This window comes from Condylura cristata, unplaced genomic scaffold (genome assembly GCF_000260355.1).
Source record: "Condylura cristata isolate star-nosed mole 26May11 unplaced genomic scaffold, ConCri1.0 scaffold00009, whole genome shotgun sequence".
Taxonomy (NCBI): domain Eukaryota; kingdom Metazoa; phylum Chordata; class Mammalia; order Eulipotyphla; family Talpidae; genus Condylura; species Condylura cristata.
Window position 1 is genome coordinate 28996314 of NW_004567110.1, and position 26136 is coordinate 29022449.

The following is a 26136-nucleotide window of genomic DNA, read 5'->3' on the forward strand; positions in this document are numbered from 1 at the left end:
TATGCATATGTAGAAAAAAAAGTAGTTTTATATTAAACTAAAAGGTTCTCCTGAATGAATACTAAACGCATCTGTGACTAGTTAATAGTATGGAATTTGTTTAAATCTTCTGAGTTTTCTGTCTCTATTTATACCTCAAGGCAAAAACCAACAAGAGCAGCCTGGTAGAGACTCACAAGAGGAGTTAATGCCCAAGGAAAAAAAAAAGCAGCAAACACCAGTAGGCATCTCCCAAATGTTCTCTTAATATTTATTAAACCAACAAGAGTGTTTTGGGCAAATTTTACTAATGTAATACACAAAGTTCTAGGAAAATGAAAATTTAATTCATTTACATCAGATGTGCCTGCAATCCACATTTTTATTAAAAGGACAATAAGCATTCAATTGAGAAGTGTGGAAATAGCACATTACTTTGAATATTGTATATTATTTTCCTATCCTTCAAGGCTGTTACATCTTTTCTTTAAAAGGTTATTAAATGTGCTTTGAGAATATGCCCCAGCTGCATGAATGTAGTTCAACCACTTACATCATTTCTTCAAAAGTTTGTGGAAAAAGTATTCAGTCTTGGGAATTATTTCAAATTCATTGTGCAATGAATTAGGTATAAAAAAGTAATTAAAGGAAACAAAACATTGAGAAGAAAAGGGTAAACACAATAAAATTCATCATTTTGCAGCACTCATCACTGATGTATTAAAGGCATCTGATTATATAATACTTAGCAGAGGAAGATGCAAAACATCTCATTTAGAACGCTGAAGGGGAAAAAAAGCATTTGCCCATCAACCAAAGATAAATTTAACTTTTCCTTCATTCATCCTTACCAATAATTAAAACAAGACATCAAAAGTGCATTGCTACATTGCACTATGTTTATTAAACTAATCAAATAAATTTGTTCTTTAATGTCTTTTATCTAATATGAAAACAATCTTCAAATATTCTATATTCAACTAAGTTGACAGTAAATTCTCGCCCCCAAGCCCCAAGTTCTTCATTTCCCTTTCTTGTCTAGGTTTAAATGCAAATAAACAAAAGTAGAAGATTAAGTTCACTGTACTCAACCTGCTATTTTATTCTTCACCAAAGAGAGAGATGATGCAGAATCCTCGATCTGTTTTTAGGAGTTAAGAGCCCCAAGTCAGACTACTGTGTGAACCAAGTATTTTCCCCTACAGATAAAAGGAAACTTGAAAGGGAAAAGAGAGGTAACCATAGAAAGAGAATAAAAGGTGTTCTGTCTTCACAGAATTCCACCAGCATCTTTCAGGTATCAGTCCCTCCATTTTTTCTTGGGGAACCAATCTGTCCAATCATGGTCCATGAGATTCAGGCAATGCTTCCTCCACTTACAGTTCTAGGGCCATGCCTGTGACCAGGTCAGAGACAAGTCAAGCCAATCAAGTTTTAACAAGAAGTTATGAGTGGATCCTTAAGAACAATTCCCTAACGAAGACAAGCTATTCATTACCTGGAGTTACCAGATCCCACCCCCATACCATCACAAAGGACAATATGTAGGATGGTGTTCGGTGTCTAACAGCTTCCCTTCTTTAGTTATATTAACTTCCCCAAATTTTTGCTAGATTTAAAGCTGCCACTATAGAGACTACATTTCCCAGCCTGCACTGCGCCTCGTGCGGCCCGATCTCCCAGTCCTGACTCTATAAACTAGTACGTCAAAGGAAAGTAAAACATCTATGTTGAGCTGTTAAATTAGGGGAATCTTTTTAATAATAGTTTAGCAGTTACTGCAATTAGTATTAGGTCTGGGAATGACTTCAACAAAGGAAAGATGCACAGAGTGGTAGGTAAAACCGAGGCCTGGTAAAATTACAGAAATATTTTGGTGCAGCCTGTCTGCACCAACATCTCCTCAACATCTCCACTGCCTGAAGCAAAAGCTCTTTTTATTGCTTAAACCAATGCAAGAGTCTTATTACTTGCATCTGGAAGTGTCTTAATAGCTATCATCCACTTGGAGTTGTCTAATGGGCTCCTGTCATACCTCATGGTCCTTACAGCAGTAGCTATGGAGCTAACCTTTCCTCCTGATCAAGTCTACTTCCCTAGGCAGAAGCCAAAGCCACCAACCTGCCAACTCACCAAATGTTTCCATTAGAGGCATTCTACGGACAGACTTCTATAAAAGAAAGGCACCACTTCTATAAAATGGTGTTTCATCACTAATTTTAGTATGCTTATGAGTCAGTGGGAGTCTTGTTAAAATGCAAATTATAACTCAGTAGTCTCAGGTGCGGTTCAGGATCCTTGTGTTTCTAATAAACTCCCAGGTGATGCACAAGTGGCTGGTTTGGCACCACATTTCAAGCAGCAAGGTCTTGGAGCAGTGGTCTGCAAGTCTCACTGCAAACTGAAATCACCAAGGAGACTTAAAAAGAAAAAGATAGGCCCTCCCTGGTGGTGCAGCGGGTCGGAGCCCTGCACTGCAAATCTAAGCTAAGTTGTGGCTGCCTCAGTGTGAGTTCGGTCCCAACCCCAGAGGTGGCTGCCTCAGTGTGAGTTCGGTCCCCACCCCAGAGGTGATCCACATGGCACAGCACACACCGCACCCCCGCATCCCCACCCAACCCGTGTCACCCACTGCTCCCCTCACAGCAGTGTGCTTTGTCGATCTGCCTGTTCTACTCCCCACTCTGTCTCTGGTCTGGTGAATCCTCTTGCCATCCCTGCACCTCTGGCCTGTACTCCATTCCTGTATGCATAAATAAAGAAAATCTTTTTAAAAAGAAAGAGATATATGAGCTTTCCCACCAAGGGCTCTCATTTAAGAATACCCGTGGTGGGCCTTCCCTGGTGGCCCAGTGCGTTGGAGAGCAGCACTGTGAAGCTGGCCACAGCAGCTTCAGTGTGAGTTTGATTCCTCCACCCTAGAGGTGACCCACATGGTGCAGCAGACCTCTCCTGAGCTGCCCGTAGCTTCCCGCAGTAGAGTACTTCATCCATCTGCCTGTTCTGCTCCCCACTCTGTCTCTGGTGAATCATCTCACCACCTCTGGCCTGTACCCCAGTTCTGTATTAAAAAAAAAAAAAAAAAAGAATGCCTGTGGTGTCAGGGATGAGAACTCTTGCTCAGAAATTCTCAGACTCTAACATGCAATAGAATCATTGGAGGGCTCTTTCAAACTCGGATTGCTAGGACACTCCCTCTGTCCCCCTGCCTTTCAGATTCAGTTAGTCTGGAGTAGACCCAGAAACTACACTTTGTCCAACAAGTTCCTAGGTGATACTGATGAATAGACCCCACTCTGAGAAACATTGATCTAATGTTGTAGTTAATGAGTCTATAATAAACCTGGATTTGCACCAAGATCACCCCTATCTACAATTGTATTATACCATGCTCTGGAATATCTAACAGAGAGATACACCCGGAGGAGGGAGTAGAATACACATTTCCACACTCTTGGTTTCTATAATTAGGCTATGGGCATGTGGAATATTTATAAGGGCACATTTAACCTTATGGCTAAAATAATGTTAAAATTTATTCTAGATACTACAGATATATTGTGTTTAAAAGCCTATGAATCATAGCAAATGGTTCATGTTTTTTAAGGATTTACTTATTTATTCATACAGAACTGGGGGTACAGACCAGAGGTACAGGGACGGTGAGAGGATTCACCAGAGACAGAGTGGGGAGAAGAACAGGCCAACTGATGAAGTACACTGCTGAGGGGAGCAGCAGGCAGGTCAGGAGAGTTCTGTCACACCATGTGGATCACCTCTGGGGTGGGGATCGAACTCATGCTTAAGTGCTATGCTTTCAACCGCTGCGCCACCAAAGAGGGCCCACAAATGGTTCATTTTTAACAGCTGCTCAAATAATCCTTCTTCCAAATCCACTGGAGGACAGTTACATTGTTGAGTGGCAGTTTCTAAAGGGGCAATATTTTAATGTATCCTGCAGAGCAGTTTTTAAAAGCTTTAAGAACTCAAGAATTCTTAAACCACATTTTTTTTCTCCCGAGTCAATTAAAGATATCTCCTTTTATTCACAGACTAGAAAATTGTGTTTCAGAGTTGAGTGAGGGCAAACACGTTCCCAAATTAGATATCCGAACAAAGTAACCTAGGATAGATTAGATAATGGGCTGCTGCTTTTTGACTTAAGCAAGAACTAAAGACACTCAGATGTTTTATTCACAGGACAGCCTAAAGCACTTTCTCTTCTCCTTCAACAGGAAACAGTATAGTTTCATGGAATTAATTCGACTTGAACCAAGTCCAAGTTGCTGCACTGAAGTGCGATTCCAATAAGAGAGCCATCATGCACAGGGCTTAGACAAGATCAGGAAACTCAGACAAGTCCTAGCATACATTTCCAATCCTAAAACATACAATTTCTCTGTTCAGAGGGTGAACTCAGACAAATCTATAATAAACTGACCAAACATGCTTTTTTGCAACCAGACAAGAGACAAGCATCCATTGTTCCACTGAGCCCATTTTTCCTTTGGAATGGGAACTATTCTGATGGTTTTTAAGACATCCTGGGAAAAATTTAATTTGTACATATAAAATCTTTCATCTGAGTAACTCTCACATGTATTATAACCCATCAACATAATTAACAGAAAATTGTGAGCCAGCAGTATAAGATGTTTAAGAGAAGGGGAGGAAGTGAAGAAGGGGAAGGGAGCATTCACCTGCCAGGTTTACAGCCTCCTGATATGAAGGGCAGCAGGTCAGCCCTTGAGACACAGCACTCTTAGGCATGGTCACAGGCTGTAGACAGCCACCTTAGAGATGAAATCGTACTTTGTGAACGTCTCTCAGAGCTGGAGAAAATCAAAGAGTCATCTAGATCAGTGGTTCTCAAATTTCTTGGAAATTAAAAGTACCTTGGTGCGCTCTGGCAGATATGAGCACTGGGCTCCACCCGTAAGTGATTCTGATTTAATTGGTTGGGACGGGTTTAGGCATGAATAACTTTTCAAGGTTAAATGTGAATTTAATGTGCAGAAAGGGTTAAGAATCACTGTTCTATGGAGAATTGCCCTTCACTATCCAGATGAGAAACTCGGAGCTAGAGAGTCTAAAACCTCCCCTTTTCACCAAAACATGACAATCACAAAAAGAAAAAAGGTAAAAAATCAGCCTCTCCTGCAACTTTTGCTATCTGGTCAGTGGCATGATCATTTTTTTTCTGTCTCAGATTCAAAAACCCCAAAAAAGGATCCTTTCTTCTTTAATCAGTACAGCTAACTAACCATTCATTTCGATCAGCATCAGACCAATGCTGGCTCTCCACTGGGTATTTTGCAGAATGCTGGACATACAGAGTCATTAATCTTCTCAGTAGCTCTAAGAGGCTGGCTACTAGGACTCTCTCCTTACCAATGGGAAAACTAGACAGAGGTTAAGTCACTGGCCCAAAGTCCCAACAGCCAGTAACGAGCAAGCTGGAATTTAAAGCAAGTCCTGGGAACTTTACTCCTTAATTCCTCAATTACAAGACCAAAGTTTGTGGAGAAACATGCTGAGTGTTGAGCAAAAAAAAAAAATCAGAATATCAGTGACCCCGATTACAATACCAGCCAATGCAAGTGAAAGGTATGATCCGTCACTGTCTTGACCTGCATTCATTACATTGCATTAAAAAGTTGTGGTACATGCAAATGCTTGCACTGCTCTCTTGAAAGATTAGAGTGCCCTATCAGGACTATTGAGAGCTGAAAAAACTAAGAATCTAACACCTGAAATGCAGTCTTGACAACTAATAGTACCTAGAAATTATGAGAAAATGACAATGAACAGAAAATGCCTATTATGTTCTAAGTGCACAGATGATTTTTAATGTTTTGTTTTGTTTTTTTAAGATTTATTTATTTATGCATACAGAACTGGGCTACAGACCAAAGGTGCAGGGGCCTCTAGAGGCTTCACCAGAGACAGAGTGGGGAGCAGAACAGGCAGATCGACGAAGTACACTGCTGAGGGGAGCAATGGGCGGGTCAGGAGAGGTCTGCCAAGCCATGTGGTCTCCTCCCGGGCAGGCGGGAATCGAACTCACGCGGAAGTGGCTTTAGCTACTTAGCGCTGTGCTTTAACATGATGTGCCACCAAGGAAGGCCAATGTTTTGTTTTTTAAGAAAATCCATTTCTTAAAATAACCCACAGACTTATTTTATGAAAAAAACTATGACTCAAATATATTTATGTTAAGATTTGCTCAAGTGGTGTTCAAGAGAAAAATGTTGGGGAAAAAATATAAACCTATAGTCAACATTGGTAGAAAGAACTGGGAGAAAAGGTGTTTCTACCTGGCCCAGAAGTGCTGCAGACACTTTTCTCCTGGATTGGACTAACCTTTAGAAAAATACAAAAATCCAAGGAATGTTCTTTCCATCAACTTACAAGTTTTTTCGCCCGTAAAATGTGGTATTAATTCATGACGATTTGATTCTAGTTTTGATTTTTATCTCCTGGAAGCATTTATTTCCTTTTCTGCATACAAGTCTTTACAAACCACCTAGGATTTAGAAAATTAACCTTATTCAGTCCCTGGCATCTTTGGGTCTTCCAAACTTCAGTGTTCTCAATTTTCTTTCCTCAATTAGCCAAAAAGTTTGCAAACAATAAAGGAGTTAGCTGAAACAGGATTTTTGCTGAAATTGAGAAATTACTTAAACATCATATTAAGTGCTCATTTTGCACAAAACATAGTAACTACATGAATGCAGTGTATAATATACAATGAACGTTCCATTTTGAATTTCATTTATTCATTGAATATGTGCCAGAAATAAGTGTACTGGGTGCTATATATACATTAATATGGAAAAATGAGGAAAAAGGATCCAAAAAAGGGAAAAGTTATATAGTAAGCAATAAGACTAGTAAATCAGATGGCCTAGGCCCAATTTACAACTCTGCCACTCATTAAGGACACTTGGACTTATCACTTAAACTTCTTTCTCTAGATAGGTATCTTTTTAAAAGTCAATTTCAATTCTGCAATCCATTGCTACATACTGAAAAGCAGAATCCAAAAGAATGTATTAAAAATCACTACAACATTTTTGTATCTCTTTTATTCATCAACTAAGACTAAATGATATTAAAACATAATATGAGCTCTTACCTTTAAGAACCCAAAGCTTATCAAACATAATATCAAAGCTTATCAAATATGGAGCGTGAGATTGGATGAAATGTAAGATTTTTTTTCTCCCCAGATATAAACATTAAAAATTATTTTGGTTCAAATACCTTGCTTTTTGTGACTTCTGTACAATTTAATACTCAGAAATGGTTTCCTGGTGCACAAGTAGAGAATAAAAACATGAACTGGAAGTATTTTCAAGTCCTCAATAGAATACTGACTTACTACCAATACACTATGTCACTTCAGGGAAGGTTTTGGTTTTATTTTTCTGGGAAAGCAGTTGCTACTCTTCTCTAAGGGATTCTTCTCAACCATTTCAATTAGTTCTTTGGCAGTTTTGATTGCTTGATAGGTGTAGCTAGATACAGACAAAAATACATCAATGCCTATTTTGTATAAAATGTGTATATTAAATAGGAGACCAACCCTTCTTCAGTTACTCTAAGTAATACAACATGGATGGTAACTGCTTGAAGGTAGTTATGATATCATAAATTCTTTTTAACTTGCTAGAGCAGCTACGAGTTTTACTCTTGGGAGGTGCAGTAATGTGACTTAATTAACTTCCTGACTTATCAAATGCAAAACTTCATTCAATCACTAATCAGGACAATTACAAAAATCTAATCAAATCTAGTATAAGCAAAATATCACTCTTATCTAAATGAGTTCAGAAGTGCAACATAAATGAAGTTAAATTTTAATTCATTAGTAACCTGAACTGATAAATCAATGTTTGCAATGTAAGACTACAATTATATCATTATAATCCCAAGTGCTACCTGAGATTTTCAAGTCTTAACTAAATTTCCAACTTATGTCAAAGATTATTTTGAATTGATTGCAATTCAGTTAACAAGAGTGATGGGAAAAGAAAAACAATAATTCAGCATCACATACTGCTTGATTAAAAAATAAACTGGCCATAAATTTGTCTCTGAAAATCAAAGGTCAGAATGAAAATGAGAAACAAAACATGTATTCATGCACATGCATTTATATTCCAGAATCACAAAACTTAAAAATAAAAGGAGAAACAAATGTTTTTAAATTATCTATTTTGGGTCAGGTTTTGAATTGAAGTTTTAGTCATTAATGAAGTTAATTTTTAAAAGTGTTCAAAAAGCAATATATAATCACAATTTGAGACTGAGAAAATAAGCTTGGAGATAAGAAACTTCCCTAAGGTCACATGGTTTGTGTGTATGTGTGAACTGAACCCCAATGTACCCTATTCCAAAGCCTGCAAGATCATCTCCTGCATTCTTTCAAGCAGGAAGAGCACACACCAGAACCTGGTCAACATTAGAATGACAATTTCATATGAATTAGAATCTGTACATGTTATTATCCACAGTTTATTGCACACCTGTTATCCATGCAACTAGAGACTTGCCTAACAACCCAGTAAACAGAAGCCTCCTGGTTCCTAAACATGTCAAGTGAATTGAGCCATCAGCACAGATGTACTAATCCTAATATAGTAAGCCTTCGTTAACAAAAACTGGAGATCCTTACATTAAGACCTTTCAGATGCCTTTCTGCATATGTTGCAATGATCACACTGTATCTCCCTTTATTAAAAACTATTTCTGATGTTGAGGTTCATCATTACACTCTTAATAAAAAGCTATGTTCAGCTGGATAAATTCCATTTTAAATGTTTGTATCTTGTCTGTAGATTTGATTTCATGTGCTTTCCTTTCCTGGTTTTGACATTGAGTAATACTAACCTCATAAAACATAAAGAACAGCCTTCTTTCATTATCTAAACTCAATCATCTGTTCCATGAAGGATCAACAGAATCTATTCGTAAATCCATTTAGGTCTGGTGCCATTTTTTTAAACTGAAATTTTTGTTGAGGGCCCTCCCTGGTAGTGCAAGAGGTTAAGTCTCGGTACAATGAAGCTGTCCATAACAGGTTCAGTGTAAGTTTGATCCCCAGCCACGGAGTTGACCCACAAGGCACAGCAGACCTCTCCTGTCTCACCGGCTGCTCCCCTCAGCAGTGTATTTCAGTCAACCCACCTGTTCTGCTCCCCACTCTGTCTCTAGTGAATCCTCTTATCCCCACACCTCACATCTCTGGCCTGCACCCCAGTTGTTATATGCATAAATAAATAAATATTAAAAATAATTATTTTTGTTGAGACATTAAAGTTTACTTGCAGTTATAAAAAATAATGCAGAGATTTCTTGTGCCCATTAACCATAGTTCCCCCCATGGGAGCATTTTATAAAACTATGATAATATGGTAAATATCACAAGGGTACTGACATTACTACAGTCAACCTTATTCATTTGAGTTAATGTGTATGTGTGAATGTACTTAGCACTCTACCATTTTATCCCATGTACAGGCTTGTGTACATATGTGTCTGTGTGTGTGTGTATACTAGCCATAAATTCATCTGAGAATCAAAGGTCAGAATGTGTATACACACACACATACATATATATACACATAGAACCACTATGTACCTGTATTTAATAAAACCACTGTTTTACTATTTTTTTATCCAACTCCGTCTTACAAACTTTCTAATTTATACAATCTTCATATATATTTTTAATCACTGCATACTGAAAGCACAAAAATAGCTACTTATTTAACCATTCTTCCATTATTATACACTCAGGTTATTTAACCATTGTATGTAAGGTTTCAATAAATACATACCAGCTATTATTGTTTCTTTTGGTTAGATGTGAGGAGCTCAAATTACTGGAATATAAAATCTTAACAAATTTGGATTCATCCAGTTCCTGGAAGAAACTTCCCATGGGCCAGAAATAGTCAATGGCATATTTTCTCATATCATCCACATTTAGAAAAACACAGAACACAAACATTATCCCTAATACCTCAGCCTTCCCAAGTCAAGAAACAAAGGCCCAGCTACAGAAATACAGGCCCTATCAAGCATACACTGGGCTACCCTCTGGAATAGGGGTTATGAGCCCATGAATTGAATCAAGGTTCCACTCTTTAGGAAGGCAGAAACCAGGAATGACAGTGACCTATCAACCTGTGTATGGAACACAGTTACACACTGTGTTAAAAGCAGTAACTAGTTGGCTCACATAATCCTGAGTCTATTTTAGGCTACTCCATTTTACAGAAGAGAAAAGTGAGCATAGAGAGGTTCACAAACTTGTTTGTAGATTTAAGCCCAGGCAAGCCTGGCCTTCATAAATCAAGCTCTGAGCCACTCTTCAGTATTACCCGCTCATTTAGATTCTTGCTTGTAGTTGCCACAGTACTTACACTGGGCTCCAGTATCACAGAGAAGGACAAAGAGAAGGACCAATAAAGACCTCTATGGAAATGAAGTCTGGGCAAGAAACAAATGAGAAGCCTGGTACTTATGCTGCAAAAAGCTCTGCAAATCACATCGAGTCAAGTTATTGTCTATCTAGAATGAAACAGGGATTTCTACCACATTGACTGGTCTTGATGCTACAATGACTTATCACAGCAAATATGAGAAAATATCAGACAGACATTAGATCATGATAATCAGAGCAATGCATATAACCCTACTATAGGACAAACGTGTTCAAATTCATTGATGAGCATCAATTATTAGAAATGTGAATTTGAGAAATGTGAATGAGTTCTCTGCTTCAATAATAAATAGTAAGTATTTGGCAGGAGCTTAATAATTACTTATTGATTAACGTTCCTCTAATCACACCCAAAAGCATATCAATAACTATTAAAGACAGAAAGGTCCTCTAGTTCAACTCCTTCATTTTATAGATGTGACAGTTAAGGTCCCACAGGGACTAAGATATTTAATTACATGTGTGCAAAACCTGACTTGCCTTCAATACTGCACATTTATTTTTACTCTTTCCATTTAAAAATAATTCATACAAAAGGTTTATTTACCTCTACTCTTTTTTTTGTAAAAACATGGAAAATTTTAAGTAATTTTGGGTATCTTGTTCTATATGTCATTATAAGGCTGAACTCTATGAACTGCACCTGTTCCTTAAATATAAGTATTATTTATATTTAATACACCATCATTTAAAAAAAAATGCCTTCTACAGGACACATTGGCTACATCTTTGTGGCATCTTTCATTAAACAGACCCCACAGCAGAGGAAAGAAATGTCTTGTCTTTAATAACATTTTTCTGTAGTCCAGAGTCCAAGACCAGGAGCTGGCTCTCACATCACCAACTACACACCATCTGTGTCTCACTCTGATTTTAAATAGGAAATCTCCAAAGGTTTAAAGGTTTCTGTCCTGTCTAAGTGCTACCAATTCGGAGAGATATCTAAGGAAAACAGGCATTTGCAGTGTCCTTTTCTACTCAGAGATGATCATCCCTCTAGCCTTGCCGCAGAAGCTAATGCTACCCTAGAAACTTGTCAAAGCATACAATGCAGATTTTTAATAGTAGGACCCAAAGCTCAAACAGCTATAATGAGAAAGTTCAAGCATTTCCACCCTAGAAAAATAAAAAAAAATACTCCCTTTCTCTGCCCTCAGGCTCACCAACATTCCCTGACCACCCCTGCCACCCCTAGATGATCAGCAGCACTTCTGCGGGCAATGCAGACATAACTCTCAGTGCATGCCAAGGAATGGGAGGAAGCATGAATGTACACTGTTCTTGTGCAGGACTTGATAGCAATGTTTTGTCTATTTTGCAAATTAAGGCTGCAATGTTGGCGAAACTGAAGTCCAGTCAGTTAACCACAGCCTGCACTGCCTTCAGCAGAGAGACGTTGAGCTGCAGCGGGACCATCTGGCCCTAACTGCCAGCCCAAGGCCACATGCAACTAAATAGAGAGCATGTGTTGCCCCAGCTCAGTGCTGTGCAGGATTCAAAGGTCTGGAGCATGAGCTTTCCCTCTGAGAGCACCCATCTCCATGGGAGCTAAAGTCCACCAACGTAACATGTCAGAGCAATCGGAGGCCCTAAGAACATCTTACACAACTCTTTCATTCATAGCCAAGAAAGGAAGGAAGGAAAAAAGAAGAAACCAAACCAATGCCTCACACCTTATTCCTATGCTTCCTCATTTTATTCTCATAATGGTCAGCTTATAAGGGCATTCTTGGGTCCAATATAAGTGACTCAAAGTTTTAGTATCTTGTCCAAGTTGTAACACATCAAGTGGCAGCAGAGTACCAGCTTTGAATCCAGATTTGTCCAACTCCCACAGCCAAGTCCTTGTGCTCTCCCCTGGCCCCAGTGCCACAGAGCTCCTTCCTGCTGGGCCCTAGGACTAACACACGACAGCATGCAAGGAGGTTCCCAAGTATGGCAGATCATCAGACTGCCCCTCCCTCTTTCTGATTTCTGATTCTGAGATGAGGTCCCAAAATCTGTCTTTTTATGCACTACCAGTGATTGATCGTCAGTCTGCTGTACTAGCTACAGAAATATACAAACCAGAGTTGGCTTAGTCATGAAAGGTCATGGAGCTTGGATTTGAATAAAGAGAATTTCAACAGAGCAGCACTGAAGAGGTGGTTAAGTCCTGCAGCATTCAAGACAGTAAGGCCAGTGGTCAGGGCTGAGGGACATTGATCAGTGGACAGTGATCAAGTAAGGAGCAACTCAAAAACATGATAAAAATACTTAGATCCCACACCATGACAAAGGAACAGTGGTTTCTGGACCAGGACAACATGGTTAAAGGGATTCAAGGATACATCACACAGCCTCTGGGCCAGGGAGGGCACCCAGCCACAGGTGGAAGTCCTCAAATAAGAAAACTCTGAATGGGAAACTTCTCTAAAATACTACGATGTGAACCCCAAGAAGACTAGAGGGGGCAGGGGAGGAGTTGCTTGGTTTGCTCACTGCTTTCCCCCAAGAGCTTAGTAGGTGCCGAGTAAATATTTGTGGAATGCAAAATTAGTAGGTAGATTTAGAGGCCAACTCAATATGAGTCAAGGACTTCCTAAATGATCAGATCCAAAGACCAGAATTAACATGCTGGTATGGGCAAGTTGAATAAAAATCTTAAATGAGTAGTTTGTTTTCAGGAAAGACTTTTCATTACTTCTTGCTTTTTAAAAAATAACTTTACTTTGGCTTCAGGTCCAAGAAAGAATGGTTTTGTGATACTGGAATTCTACTGTCTAGGGTGGCATAAGTGACAGGTATTGTACCTGGAAAAGAAGAAAGAGAAGAGCTAGAACTTCTAGTTTGATTTTTGGCAATAGAAGAGAAATAATCTCACGAGAATCTGAACTCTGATGGCATTCCTCATAAGACCTACTGGATCACTGCCAGCTGATGCCAAGAGCACAGTACAGTGCCTGGCCAGACTCCCTATAAACCTTAATAACAGACCTCTGTGTGGCTGGGGCAGCCTCGAGATCTTGCCAACCTGAAGCAACTCCAGGTCACCTGTGCCTGGTTCAGGACAATGGAGGCTTCTGGACACTTGAGAACTGGTCCCACCTAGGTCAAAACTAAATTATCTTTTGAAGTCCTTTCTAAACAGTTAACTCCAGAACTGCCTGGACCCACTTATAGTCATATTTTCTTGCAGAAAGAGAAAGCAACCTTACAGTACCTATAAATATAGTATATAGTACACTACTATGTATGTATTTTCTCTTATGATTTTCTTAATGATGTTTTCTTATCTCTAGTTTACTTTAACAATACAGTACATAATAACTGACTGTTTACATACTGGTAAGACTTCTGGTCACCAGCAGTCTATTCAGAGTTAAATCTGAGGAGGGTCAGACTAGAATTTTCTACTGCTTATGGCTTGGCACCTTACTTCCTGCCTTTTTCAAGGGACCACTGTAATGATAACATAGGTAATCATGTTGTACAGTGAACTGCACTAAAACTAGATGTACAGAGTCCCAGAATTAGGCATTGAGGGACATATTCAAATTCCTCCTATGACACCCACCTTCTGCTAACCTAATCGATCTTTCCTTCTTAAATGACATCTACGTACCGTTCATATGTAAGGAACATAGAAAGGTCCCTTGTTTCTATCAAATTCTCTAGTTAAAGTAACTTGCTTCATTACTACAACAGCCAAACTATTTTTTAAGATATTTTTTTTTTTTTTAAGATTTACTTATGCATACAGAACTGGGCACAGGCTTAAAGACAGAAAAAAAAGGTTATTGGTTCCAATGACTTTTTCTTTTCAAACATAAACTTTCCAAAGCCTGCCTTTCACAATATACTGAGGAATCATGCATGGGTCCAAATGACTTGACAGTTTCTTTTCATTTACAGACATCTAAGCATATGTATAAAACCCACTAGTTCAATGCTTCTTTTTCTTAAATCCATTTGCAGTTCAAATTATGCACTTCTAGTAGTCTACAATATAATATTTCCAAAGAGAAAATCCCAGAAAAGTGGGTAAAAACCAGCAGCATATCACTACTGCCACACTCAGTCAGTCCTTCTCCTTGCAGTGTTCCCGCAGTGAAGTCAGAGCCCTAAACTACTGCTGGAAAGTCTGACTGCATCACCATGACCACGCTGTCCCTAATGATCCAGCGTCCACAAAGAAGAACCACCAGGTCCTTTTCCAAGACAGCTTTGAGTGGTAGTTCCTGAGACTCTCTTGCCGCCATCCATCCTTGAGAGCTTATAGGATAAATCACAAGAACTCACTAACTGCAGACGTTTTTCCTTTCTTCTTTTTAAAGAGAGGCTTTAAGTTCAGATTGATCTCTATGCAGTGCACTTTTCAAATTAAAATTGGGAAGTTCTGGAAATAATATACTATAATGAATAAATGTTTTCAAATTAAGGTTTCCATTATTACATATGAAACAGAGAGACTGAATGGCAGTTTAAATGAACTGTTAGCCCATCCTGGCCATTGAAACAGTTGCTATTGAGAAAGACTGACTCACTGTCTAACAAAGACTGCTAGTTTTCAAGTTGACATTTTACAAACATGTAATCACACTTTTGGATGATATTCCAATCACTAAAAATAATATCTACCACAGTAAGCAGCTCACTCAGAGAGCATCCAATTCTGGTTAGAAATGAGATATCATGGTAGAGTTCAAGAAAAGGTGTCACTAGGGATGGTTGGTAGAGTTCAGAGGGAAAAGCTTCCATAAAGGAGCAGTCAGTCTTATACAAAAACCCAGAGAGACATCCTTTCTGTAGAAGTCCCAGACAGTTAACACTTCCTAGCAAATGGGGGGGTGGGGGGTGGCAGAAAGGAGGGTGGGGAGAGGGAGGAGAAGGGAGACCTCTTCAACCCTTTTTAGACACAGATTTAGTCAAACTGCTCTTGAAAATCTTTAGATGAGCTCTCCCTTTGACCTGTTTTGCAATAAGATGAGCAATAATGTTTTCCTGAAATAAACAGAATCTCTCTCCTTTGTGCAAGGAGGCAAAGTTCATGACTGCCTGGGCGATTACCAATCCTGGTGGATTAAACGATCATCTGCCAAATAGAAATATCGATAAGGTTCAGAGTTCTATTTTACAGCCCCAGCATCCAAATACTCATTTATCTGTACATCTTACAATTCTACTGTGTTCTTCAATCTCCAGTAACATTTGGGGACCTGCTAGCCCACAGAGATTCCCACATTGATGAAAATGTGTAGCAGAGGCTCAGTGCCAAAGAGGGTTCCCAGCCCTAAACTGCTTCCCCAAAAATGGAGAAGGAAAAAGCAACACTCGAAGGGGGGGAAGGGGGGGACACACGACTCACAAATCTCCGAAAGGTGACATTTATTTTCTATGAAATAGCTCAGTTAATTAGAAATGGACAAGTTATTAGGTGGCCAAGGGAGGAGACTGGAGAAACTGGAAGGGACAGAAACAGCGGCTTAAGCCAAGCCCAAAACCACACTGAAGCTGCACAGTGAATTCCGGTTGACTGGGCTTCCACACAGCCAGACAAAGCTAAGAGAGCCCAGGTAGGGCCGCCGCGCACAGGGGAAGCCCAAGAGGCAGCTCCCTTCAGAGGGCGCTCATTGGGCGAAGCCGGGAACTAGCTCCAACCTCAGAAATGCAACCCAGCAGCAAAGAAGCCAAGTTCCATCTGCAGGGCCCGGGGAGGAAGGCTGGAAAGGCTGGATGCGGCGGCCGGCCCGAGCCGGGGAAGGAGTCCTCGGGTCTCGAAAGCATCCCTGCCGGGGACCGACAGGGGAGCGTGAGAGCTGGAAGCTCCATCCGCAAATGGCGAGGGGACCCGAAGCCCAGCGAGTACAGTAACACGCACTCCACCTCGCCCAGGGGTAGCACTCCAGTGCAATGCGCATTAAAATGTCCTCCTCCCCTAAGGGCTCGACGGCCGCCCTCCTCGCCTCCAGAAAGGGGGGGAGGGTCGTCCAGCCACCCGCGCCCCAGCATTTTCCGGCGCGTCCCGTGCACCCCCGGCGAGGCCACGTACTGCGCCTTGGCGGGCAGTGTTCCCACAGAGTGTCTACTACCTCGCCCCAGTCACAAGAGCATCAAACAAAAGAACTTCACAAACTTTCCTCACCCGACACTGGCGAATTTCTCTAATCTGGGCCCCATCTCACCAGAACTTGTATTCACTCCAGTATGAAAGTTGGTTTTGCCTTCTGGGGAGTAAGGGATTGGGGACGGGGGTAGAATGGTGTGCGGAGTAGGAGACCCCAAGTTTCCCAGGTCGATCCAGAGCAGGGGGAGCGCGCGGGAGGCGCCCGTTTCCTCGCGGGTCCAACCCAGACTTTGCTCCTCGGCTACCCTTTCCCCTCCATCCCTCCCGAGCAGCAGGGCCCCCAGAGGGTGAAGAAGTTGGAGGTGACTTCCGGAGCCCCGGCGATCAGACAAAACTGCGATTCTCGCGCCCTCATCCCGGGGGAGCTATGAGCAACTCTAGTGAGCCGCGCTTTTCTGAAGCCAAGGAAGGAAAAGAGGTGTACGACACGCGCATTTGCCCCAGAAGATTCCGGAGGGGGGCGAGGAGTGGGTGCTGTCGCGCGTCTGGGGATGAGGGTAAGCTTCCCCCTGGCGGCGCTCCCAGGCTCCCTGCAGGCGCTGGGGGCTCCAGTCGGCCTCGAGCACCCCCGAAAACGTGTGCGTTCCCCGCCTGGCCCACTCACCGACTCCGCCGACACGCAGGCCACCAAGCCCAAGGTGAGCAGGATCCACGCGCGCCGCATATTCCCCGGAGACCAGCTGCTCCCGGACGCCGCCTGCAACCAGGACAAAACGCAGCCTCCTCCCGGCGCCGCGCGCAGTCCGCGCAGAAAGATCCGGAGCTGAGCAGCCGCAGCGACCGAGGCTCGGGCTCCGGGGCTCCGGCTCCGGCTCCGGCTCGGGTTCCGGGCTCGGCGGCGCTCACTCGCTCCTCCGGCGCCTGCTCCCACCGCCTTCGGCTGCGCCCTGGGAACGCAGCGCCTTCTCACTTGTTGGTTTCTGCGCTCGCGACGCCGAGTTAGTGCTCTGAGGAGGCTGCTCTCCAGAGCTCTTCTAGCTCAGCTGTTGTTTTACTCCTCCGCGGACTCCTTCCCCGTGTCGCGGCTCAGTTTCTGATCTTGAGAGATAAATTAGATGGCTTGAAATGTAGCTGCAGCTGAAGTTTGGGGCCAGAGCGGTGGGGGCGCGCGACGCGCGCGGCTGGAGCTCCGGGAGTATCTGGACTGAAGCGCGTCCGAGCGGGGCTGGAGGCTCAGCGGCTGCGCCCCTCCTCCGCCGCGCCGCCGCCTCCCTCCCCGCGTCCTCCTCCTCGCCTCCTCCCGCTCCCTCCCTCCCTTTCTCGCTCGCGTCTCTCGGCTCCTCGGGCGTCTGGGGGAGAGGAGGCGGCAGCGTGACTCCCAGATAAACCCGGGAGAAATTCCTACAGGATTACGCCCCGATTGGCAGCTCTGGGGACCAGTGGGCGCTCTGCAACGGTGGCTGCTCTGGGTGGGTTCCCCGCAATCTGTGCTCCCGTCCGCCTTCATTTTCTCGCTCCCCCCTTTCTCTCTTAACTTGCCTGCTGTTTCCTCGCTCCTAGTTGCTCTTTTCGTCTCTTTTTTATTTTCGCTTCGCTTTCGCTACTCTGGAGAAGCAGCCAGAGACACAGCTGACTTTTCTGCCTGCAAAATTTGACCAGTAGAAAGAAACTGCTTAGAAAGTTGGGGAAAACACACCAAATTGACGGATGCCTTCAAGTAATGTGAGCTGTTCATGAATCGCCAGTTCATGAAAATCGTAATTTAAGAGAGGATAATAAAAGGGAAACACTGCTTTAAGAAAATTTCCCAATTTCCTTACACCGTTCTCCCCCACCCCAAGTGGAGGAAGACTCCTGTAAACCCAAAATGCCACTCTCAAAGCTCCTAATTTCATTAAGAGCTTAAATACCGTTTCTGCCTCACACACAGTTTAAGCCCCTAAGGCTGTATTTCAGCAGAGAGGTCTTAACTTTGGAAGCTACAAATAGGATGAGAAGTTGCATAGAGTCTGAACAATACCAGATTTAAGAGAATTTCAAAGAAGAGTGATGAACTCACTTCTAGAAATTTTGAAGAAAAACAGTAAGCATGAATTTCTTGAATGGAAATAACTGACCTGAAATGTCTTTTTTTTTTTTTTTTACAATTCTGTAAATTCTGTCTGTGGTATACTACAAAACATGGCAAATACATATTCCCTTCCTGTTTGCAACACTATTTTCTCTCCGACTTACGGAGTACATGAATCTATGGAGTCATTCTGCTCCTGGCTTGCCTAGTTTAGGAAACCAGGGAACTTTCTGACATGTTCACATTGTATTCTCTTTCCCCATACATAAAGACATGCAGTAAATATTTCCTTAATGTATTTGATCTAAAATTCCATATGTACTGCATAAGAATTATCAGCCTTTAAGATATGTAGATGCAACTGTGCTAATTTTTGAACTTAGTATTAGAATAAAATAACAGTCATACTCTCGGTGAGCATTATTACATTGTCCTTGGGCCCTTTCAATGTAATGAATATCAAAGAAAAAAAAAGAAATTTAGAGAACTGGAGAGTTACAACTCAGAGACATCCAGGTTTTTGCCAACTACCAGGTTCCCCATGGGCATAGCCTATGTTCAAGCATTAGCAACTCAAAAAGGTAATATGGAAAAATAGATGAACGGTAGAGAGAAAGAAAAGAAAAAGATCAGGAGGCTGGAAAGTGTAACATTAGATGTTTCTGATTCTGCAAAAACTGAGTTGCCACTCAGTGGTCAATGTGTTCCAATTTTGTGTGATGAATTCTAAGGTTTAAGATGGATTCTTTGTGGGTTGAAGAATATCATAACATGGGAACACTTCCACAAAGAGCTTCCAAAGGAAAATCTGCTATGTGTGCAAAGAGCGATATAATGTCACCTCTGCCACACACACGCCCCCTCACACACACAGAGAGAGACCCGGCTCACAACCTTTGGGCATGACCACACCCATTTTCTCCCCAACAATTAATTTATCAAATAAAGCAGAGTCCCAATAAATGGGGGAAATGTACTCATTTGCTGACTCGCGCAGTTATTTCTATATACCAGGGCACCCACCTAATAAGAAAATTGGTTGCTACTCTCTAAATTTATCCTGGGAAGACTGTCATAAAAATGAGTAAGCAGATACATCTGTTCAAGGAAGGTAGCAATTTGTGAGCCCAAAGTTGTATTCTAAGTTTCTTGCTAGTAGTGAAACTTTGGCTTGGCTTTTATGAATGATAACATAGCAGGAAGAATGGATGTGGTAAGGGTATAGGACCTTTTGAGGATTACACAGGTGCACATATTTGATCACATAGATATTAAAAAGCATGTGTTGTCAATGGAATATTACTCAGCAACCAAAAAAAAATAAACACTTGTCTTTTGCAGCAACATGGATGGAGCTAGAGAAGATCATGTTTAGTGAAATAAGTCAGAAAGAAAAGGAAAAATACCGGACGGTTTCACTCATAGCAGGAGTATAACAGAGCTGGTGAGAAAATAATAATAATAATGAACAGCTATATACCAGAGACATTTTATGGGGGTGAAGTGGGGAATGGGATCAAAAACAGTGGGGGATGGGAAATGCACTGGACTATGGTGATGGCACATGGGTGATTTGGTGACAGGAAGCCCACGGGGATTACAACTGAGATGAAAAATGCACAAAATGATGTAAAAATAAACTATTATATATATATATATATATATATATATATATATATTAAAGCATGTGTTGTAATCCAGTGTGACTAAAAAGGATAATATAACTGTGTAATAGTAAAAGCAGCTACAGAAGAGCTGACTACCAAAAAAGAAAAGAAAAAGAAAGAAGTTCCTGTGATGAATGGGAGTTGTGGTAGAGACAGGTGTCCACTGGTATTAGGAACATGAACTTGAAAATGATGACAACCTGTCTTTGTTTGGGCTATTACAGGGAAAATATCATAGACTGGGTGGCTTACAAACAATTTATTTCTCACAGTTCTCATGTCTGTGAACTCAGCCCTTTAGCTGACTCCATGACTGATGGGAGCCGTCCTGGTTCCTAATGGTGGTCTTTTTGCTGTGTTCTCAGTGGTGGAAGAGGCAAGGGAGCTCCTGGACCTTTTTTTAAGGACACTAGTCCTGTTTATGAGGGCTACACCTAATCACATCTGAAGACCCCACCACCATTACCTTGAAGACTAGAATTTCAAGGTGAATTGGGGGGGATGGGGGAGGGGACAAAGTGGGAGGGAGTACAAATGTTCAGCCTTTAGCAACCTGTTTGTGTATTTTGCTAAATGGAATGTTTGTAAAATGTATGAGGACTGAGTTTCCCTGGAATTTTGTGGCGTATATGTAATACACTGTGTCTTTTGTGGCTAGAGCCAAAGGTTTCTCCCTAATAGTTCAGAGAATCTGTTTGTGTGCTGTGCTTTGAAGGGCACAGTAAGTAAAATAGCAAAACCAGTTACTTCCCAAATAGCTTCACTGATTATTGCTAGAGAATAAACACTCATCTCAAGAATCTTAGAAGAGAAAAAATCAACAGGATATATAAGCCAAGATACAGAAATATAAGATATATATATATTAAAGAGAACCAGATAAAATGAAATAGAAATAGAAGCTGGTAGAAACATATTTTGAAACCAAAGCTGACACATTAGACTCTGTCATAATGGTATCTAATGACACCACATTATAACCATGGACAAGCAGGTGCTATTTCCCAATGTGAGCTGTCAGTAGCAAACTGCAAAGGGAAAAAGAGGCCACCTTATCATCCTCGGTTGCTTTTCCACTTGGCATTCCCTGGAATGTTACCAGTGTGTCTAGGCTAGAAATCCATTTATAGGATCAGCCTCACCTAAACTCACTTGAAAGATGATAGAACTAGAGAATAGGAGGAAATCCAGTCCACCGACTGTTAATTACCTATGCTAATAATGGCAAGTGAGCTGAATCCATGACTAAAGTCTACAGGCAATCCAAAAAAATCCATATTTAGTTTCAAACTTTCCACTGTTTTTTTCCATTTGCCTCCATCAACCTCTTGCCAGTGCTGTTGGCTGACTTAAGTTTTATAATTTGATTTGGTTCTAATGTTGAACAAAATTGTCACATTTTGGGCAGCATGACACAAGCAGGAAAGTCAAAGAACTGTATAACACAAATTATTCCCTGAATAAAACAGGCAAGTATGGTTCTTAAGAGGCTTGTGAAACTCAGCATCAATCATTTAACAAACACATATGGACCATCTGCTACATGTCAGGTACCCATTGGGTGGGCACATGGATTCCACTGAAAAGTGTCAGATAAATATATTTTTAAACAAACAATTATTCCCACATCACAATTCTTTAAAGGTAAATATCATATTTCAGTCCTAAAATCAGAAATTAAAATTTAAAGAACACATTATTTATAGAATTGCATTATGCTTGGACATCAAGCAGCATTTTCCTAAAAGCCCTACTTAAATAGATGAGTTTAGGAAGTTTCCACAAAATTATCCTAAGGTAATTTGTATTGCATTTGCATATATCCAGTTGGACAGAAAAAATGTAAATGTAATCTTGACTGTTTCTATAAAAAATGGCTATATTCATGTTATGACTATCAGTAGACTAGTAACTTGCTTGGAGCTAGTCTTCACCCTGTTCACTGCTCTTAGAGATCCATCCTATACAAGGTTTGCCAGGAGGGGAAGCCTACTTATTACCTACTAAATGGTTCCATGCCTTTGTACACAGCTAAGTAGACCAGGGCTAGATCTAGATGGAGACAATTCATTACTGGGTCAATGGCCTATCAGATTCACCCTTCAGGTCATTTAAACCAAGGAATCCAGAGTCTAATTTAATTTTATGTTGAACTGGGAGTCATCCAAAATTGGTAAGGGGTCATAGTGTGCTGAAATAGAAAAAACCTGATCTCTAGTGTAAAGAATAAAACAGGCAAAACAGAGAGAGAAGCAGAAATACAGCACATATGACTCTAGAATAAAGTTCTGTTTCTAGCCTCTTTTGAGACCCAAATAAATTCTGTTCCTCCAGGAATAGATATATTTAATATATATTTAAGCTAGCTTAACAGGATTTTGGTAAATGATCACAAAAACAGTGATAAAAATGATGCAGTTTTGACTACATTCTCTTCACTCTCAATAGAATGGAATCCTTGTCATGGGGTGCTTTGTGGGGTATGTATAAATAGATAACAGTCTTAATGAGACAAAATACTATAAAAGTATTTAAATGGGAGAAATTATTAAATTAAAAGATACGAAAATTTGGTGATGGGAAGCCCAAGGGGATTGCAACTGAGATGGAAAAATGCACAAAAATACGTAAAAATAAACTATTATAAATTTTTTTTAAATATATGAAAATTATCAAATTACCTTGGGGGAAAGGCTTTCTATATTCAATATTTAGTTACCTTCAAAACTCCAAAAGCAGAATAGAATACATAGCTATTTCTCTGAATATATTAAAGCTGTGATCACTTACAATTTGGTGCTGAAATCCCTACATGGACCATTTTCTCAAAAGACTTAGAAGACAAAGTACACAGTGTGAATTGTAAGTAAATTCTTTCAGGTAGTGAAAGGTGAGACAGGTAAGGATGGTCACACCTGGTAAGTTGGTAAAAAAGCCAATAAATTAAGGAGACTGAATGCAGCCATGTACCCTATCTGTTAGCAGAGGTTGTACACCCCAGTGGGTGGTAGCTCAGGCTTTGGTAACCAACAGCCTGGGTATTTTAATCCCAGTTCCTCTTCTCACTATGTTCTAAAATGTGTTGGCCCCTGATCAGACCACTGAATCTAAGCTCATCATGTTTCCTCATCCATAGGTCAGAGATTGTAGTGTTAATGGGATCAGTCTATGAACTAATACATGTAAAGTATTTGGCAAGTTCCTCTGAACATAATGAACTTTCAATAAGTGCCAGTTGTCTCAATAAATGCCAGTTGTTATAAATGCCAGTCATTGTTATTAGTGTTTCCTCTGCCTGGAATAATCTATCTGTACTCCCAGTTCCCTACCCAGCTAATTCATACTTGCCTATGAAATGTCAGTTTAGAAATGTTCTCATTAGCAAATATCTGAGTGCCTACTTGGTGTCGTGTGCTCCTCCAGGTAGCCTTCCTTGAACCCCCTAGACGAGATGACAGCTTTCGAGATAATTCTCCACCATTAATTACAGCCTAGGAGAATACTTGAGTCATGGTAAAATTTGCTCATAGAAACATCTATTGTGAGTAAAAGTACATAGAAAAAATCTGAATAACATTATGAAGGACCTTGAAAACAAGAGTAGCCATTATTCTTTTATTAAAAAAATTGCACATATAACAAGTTTAAACCCAAAAGAAAACCCAGAGAAGAAGAAAATCACAAAATTGTAGGTTCTGAAATGAAAGTAAAGAGAACTGAATTGCACAACAATGACAACAAAATCACCCTTTGGCTTCAAATAGAAATAAGAAAAATGCTCTGGGAAGGAAAAAAGTGATTGTATCATGGCATCACAATCACAACCAAAATGTGAACATTTTGCCCTTTTTTTGTGTCGTTATTATTCATGCAGATGACAAAGGAAATGAGTTATCAGCAGATCTCATTGCCAGATTGTATTATAAAAGTGGCTACACACACGCACACACACACAGTAGTACACCCCAGGCACTTTGGTGACCTTCATGGCCAGCCCAATTTGAATTCTCCCCCCTCCTCTCTACTCACATAATCCCACATGGACACATACACACATACTTGGCATGTGCAAAAGTTTTTGTTTTGTTCTTATTTATTTTACAAAATGGGATCCCATTAACCACTTTGTTCATTTTATATAAATTCCTCTAAGTGACTTGACAGAACTTTCATTCATCTGTTTTAAATGGTTGCCTAAATTTTTCCAGTGTGGGTATTGCATGCAACCTTTCCCTATACTGGTATTCACTCAGCTTCCAGTTGTTTCCTACGCACAGAAGTTACCTTTTATATATTTCCATAGTTAATGGTGATTTTTCTTTCACAGGGTTAGATTCCCAAGTAGGATTATTGCATTGAAAAGTACAAATATTTTTAATTTTATGAGCTAGTGTTTCACAGGTTTATAACAGAAAGTTCCCACACCTCCACCATTGATGTTTGAAAGTACCTTTTTCCTTTCTCCAGCCAGCAATAGGTGTTGGCTTTCGTCTTAGCCAGCTTGGTAAGTATGAAATGAATGAAATGACAGCTCATTACTGAGGCTGTGTACATTTTTCTGACTGTTAGAGCCTGCGAGCATCTTTTCAGGTGTTTGTTGTATTTGGTCTTCTATGAATTACTTATTCATTTCCTTTTTCCATTTTTCTACATGGTAACATTCCTTTTGCTCATAAGACTTCTTGTAAAATTGTTATTAATATATCCACTACAACATGGTTTTAATCCATACTAAACATATTCTTACGTATGAACAATTTCCAATTCTTTATTCTGTCCGTTGCTCCATTTGTCTATTCTTAGTCATACCGTATATATTTGATTATCTGATTCTCTAATACCTTTCATAATTCTAAAGCCATGTTCCAGCTATCCCTAACCACAAATATTTTTCAATTTTTTAAAGTTTTTCTTGGATATTTGGGGGATACTTTTTCATCCACATAAACTCTAGGGATATTTTAGACAGTCAAAATCACTTTAGAATTCCATTTGGAATTGAGCTAAATTTATGTATTAGTTTCGGGACAATAACATTCTTAAAATTATAAGTCATCCCAAACTAGAAAACATTACACTCAGCTTTGTTCAAGCCTGTAAATACCTATTCATGCGATTTTTAGTTTTCTTTTAGAGCCTCTGTCTCTTTTATATATTGTCATTCTTTGTATATGCTTTGTCTCTACTGTAAACACATTCCCTCATTATTAGTTAGGAACTTAATGCTAGAGGAAAACTGTTCTTTCTTTTAACATTTGTTTTGCATACTATCATCTTACAAAATTCTTTAATTGATCTAGTAGATTTTTACTTGAGTCTCCTATATTTCTTTTTTTTTTTTAAAGATTTATTTATTTATTCATACAGAACTGGGGTACAGGCCAGAGATGCGGAGGGTGAGAGGATTCACCAGGGACAGAGTGGGGAACAGAACAGGCAGATCGACGAAGTACACTGCCGAGGGGAGCAGCGGGCGGGTCAGGAGAGGTCTGCCCAGCCATGTGGTCACCTCCGGGGCAGGCGGGAATCGAACTCATGCGGAAGAGGCTTTAGATTCTCCGTGCAGTGCTTTAACCCGCTGCGCCACCAGGGAGGGCCCGAGTCTCCTATATTTCTAAGTAGACACGTGTCTCCAGCAAAAAGTGTGGCTTTAATGTATTTCCCAATGTCTGTGCAGTTATCTAATGACAGAAATGTGATGAAAAATAGTAAACCAGAGTATCCTATGGGGGCAGTGGGACAGAGAGGGGTTGGAAGGGAGGAGGGAGGAACGTCGGGGACTATGTTGATGATGGGTGGGTAAAGTGGGAGAGGGGGAAGTAATCATTGCTTTAAAGTGAACAATAATGGAAATAGATAC

The 26136-nt window shown here is 40.5% G+C and overlaps 1 protein-coding gene across 1 annotated transcript in view; it reads right to left on the reverse strand.

Moving 5' to 3' along the window:
• Positions 1–17809, reverse strand: part of SDC2 (syndecan 2) — a 115359-nt gene extending 97550 nt beyond the window's left edge. Inside the window, exon 1 of the mRNA XM_004679709.2 lies at positions 17203–17809. Within this exon, the coding sequence (XP_004679766.1) occupies positions 17203–17262 (60 nt within the window). The 5' untranslated portion in view covers positions 17263–17809. The remainder of the gene's footprint in view (positions 1–17202) is intronic.
• Between the last annotated feature and the right edge of the window lie 8327 nt (positions 17810–26136).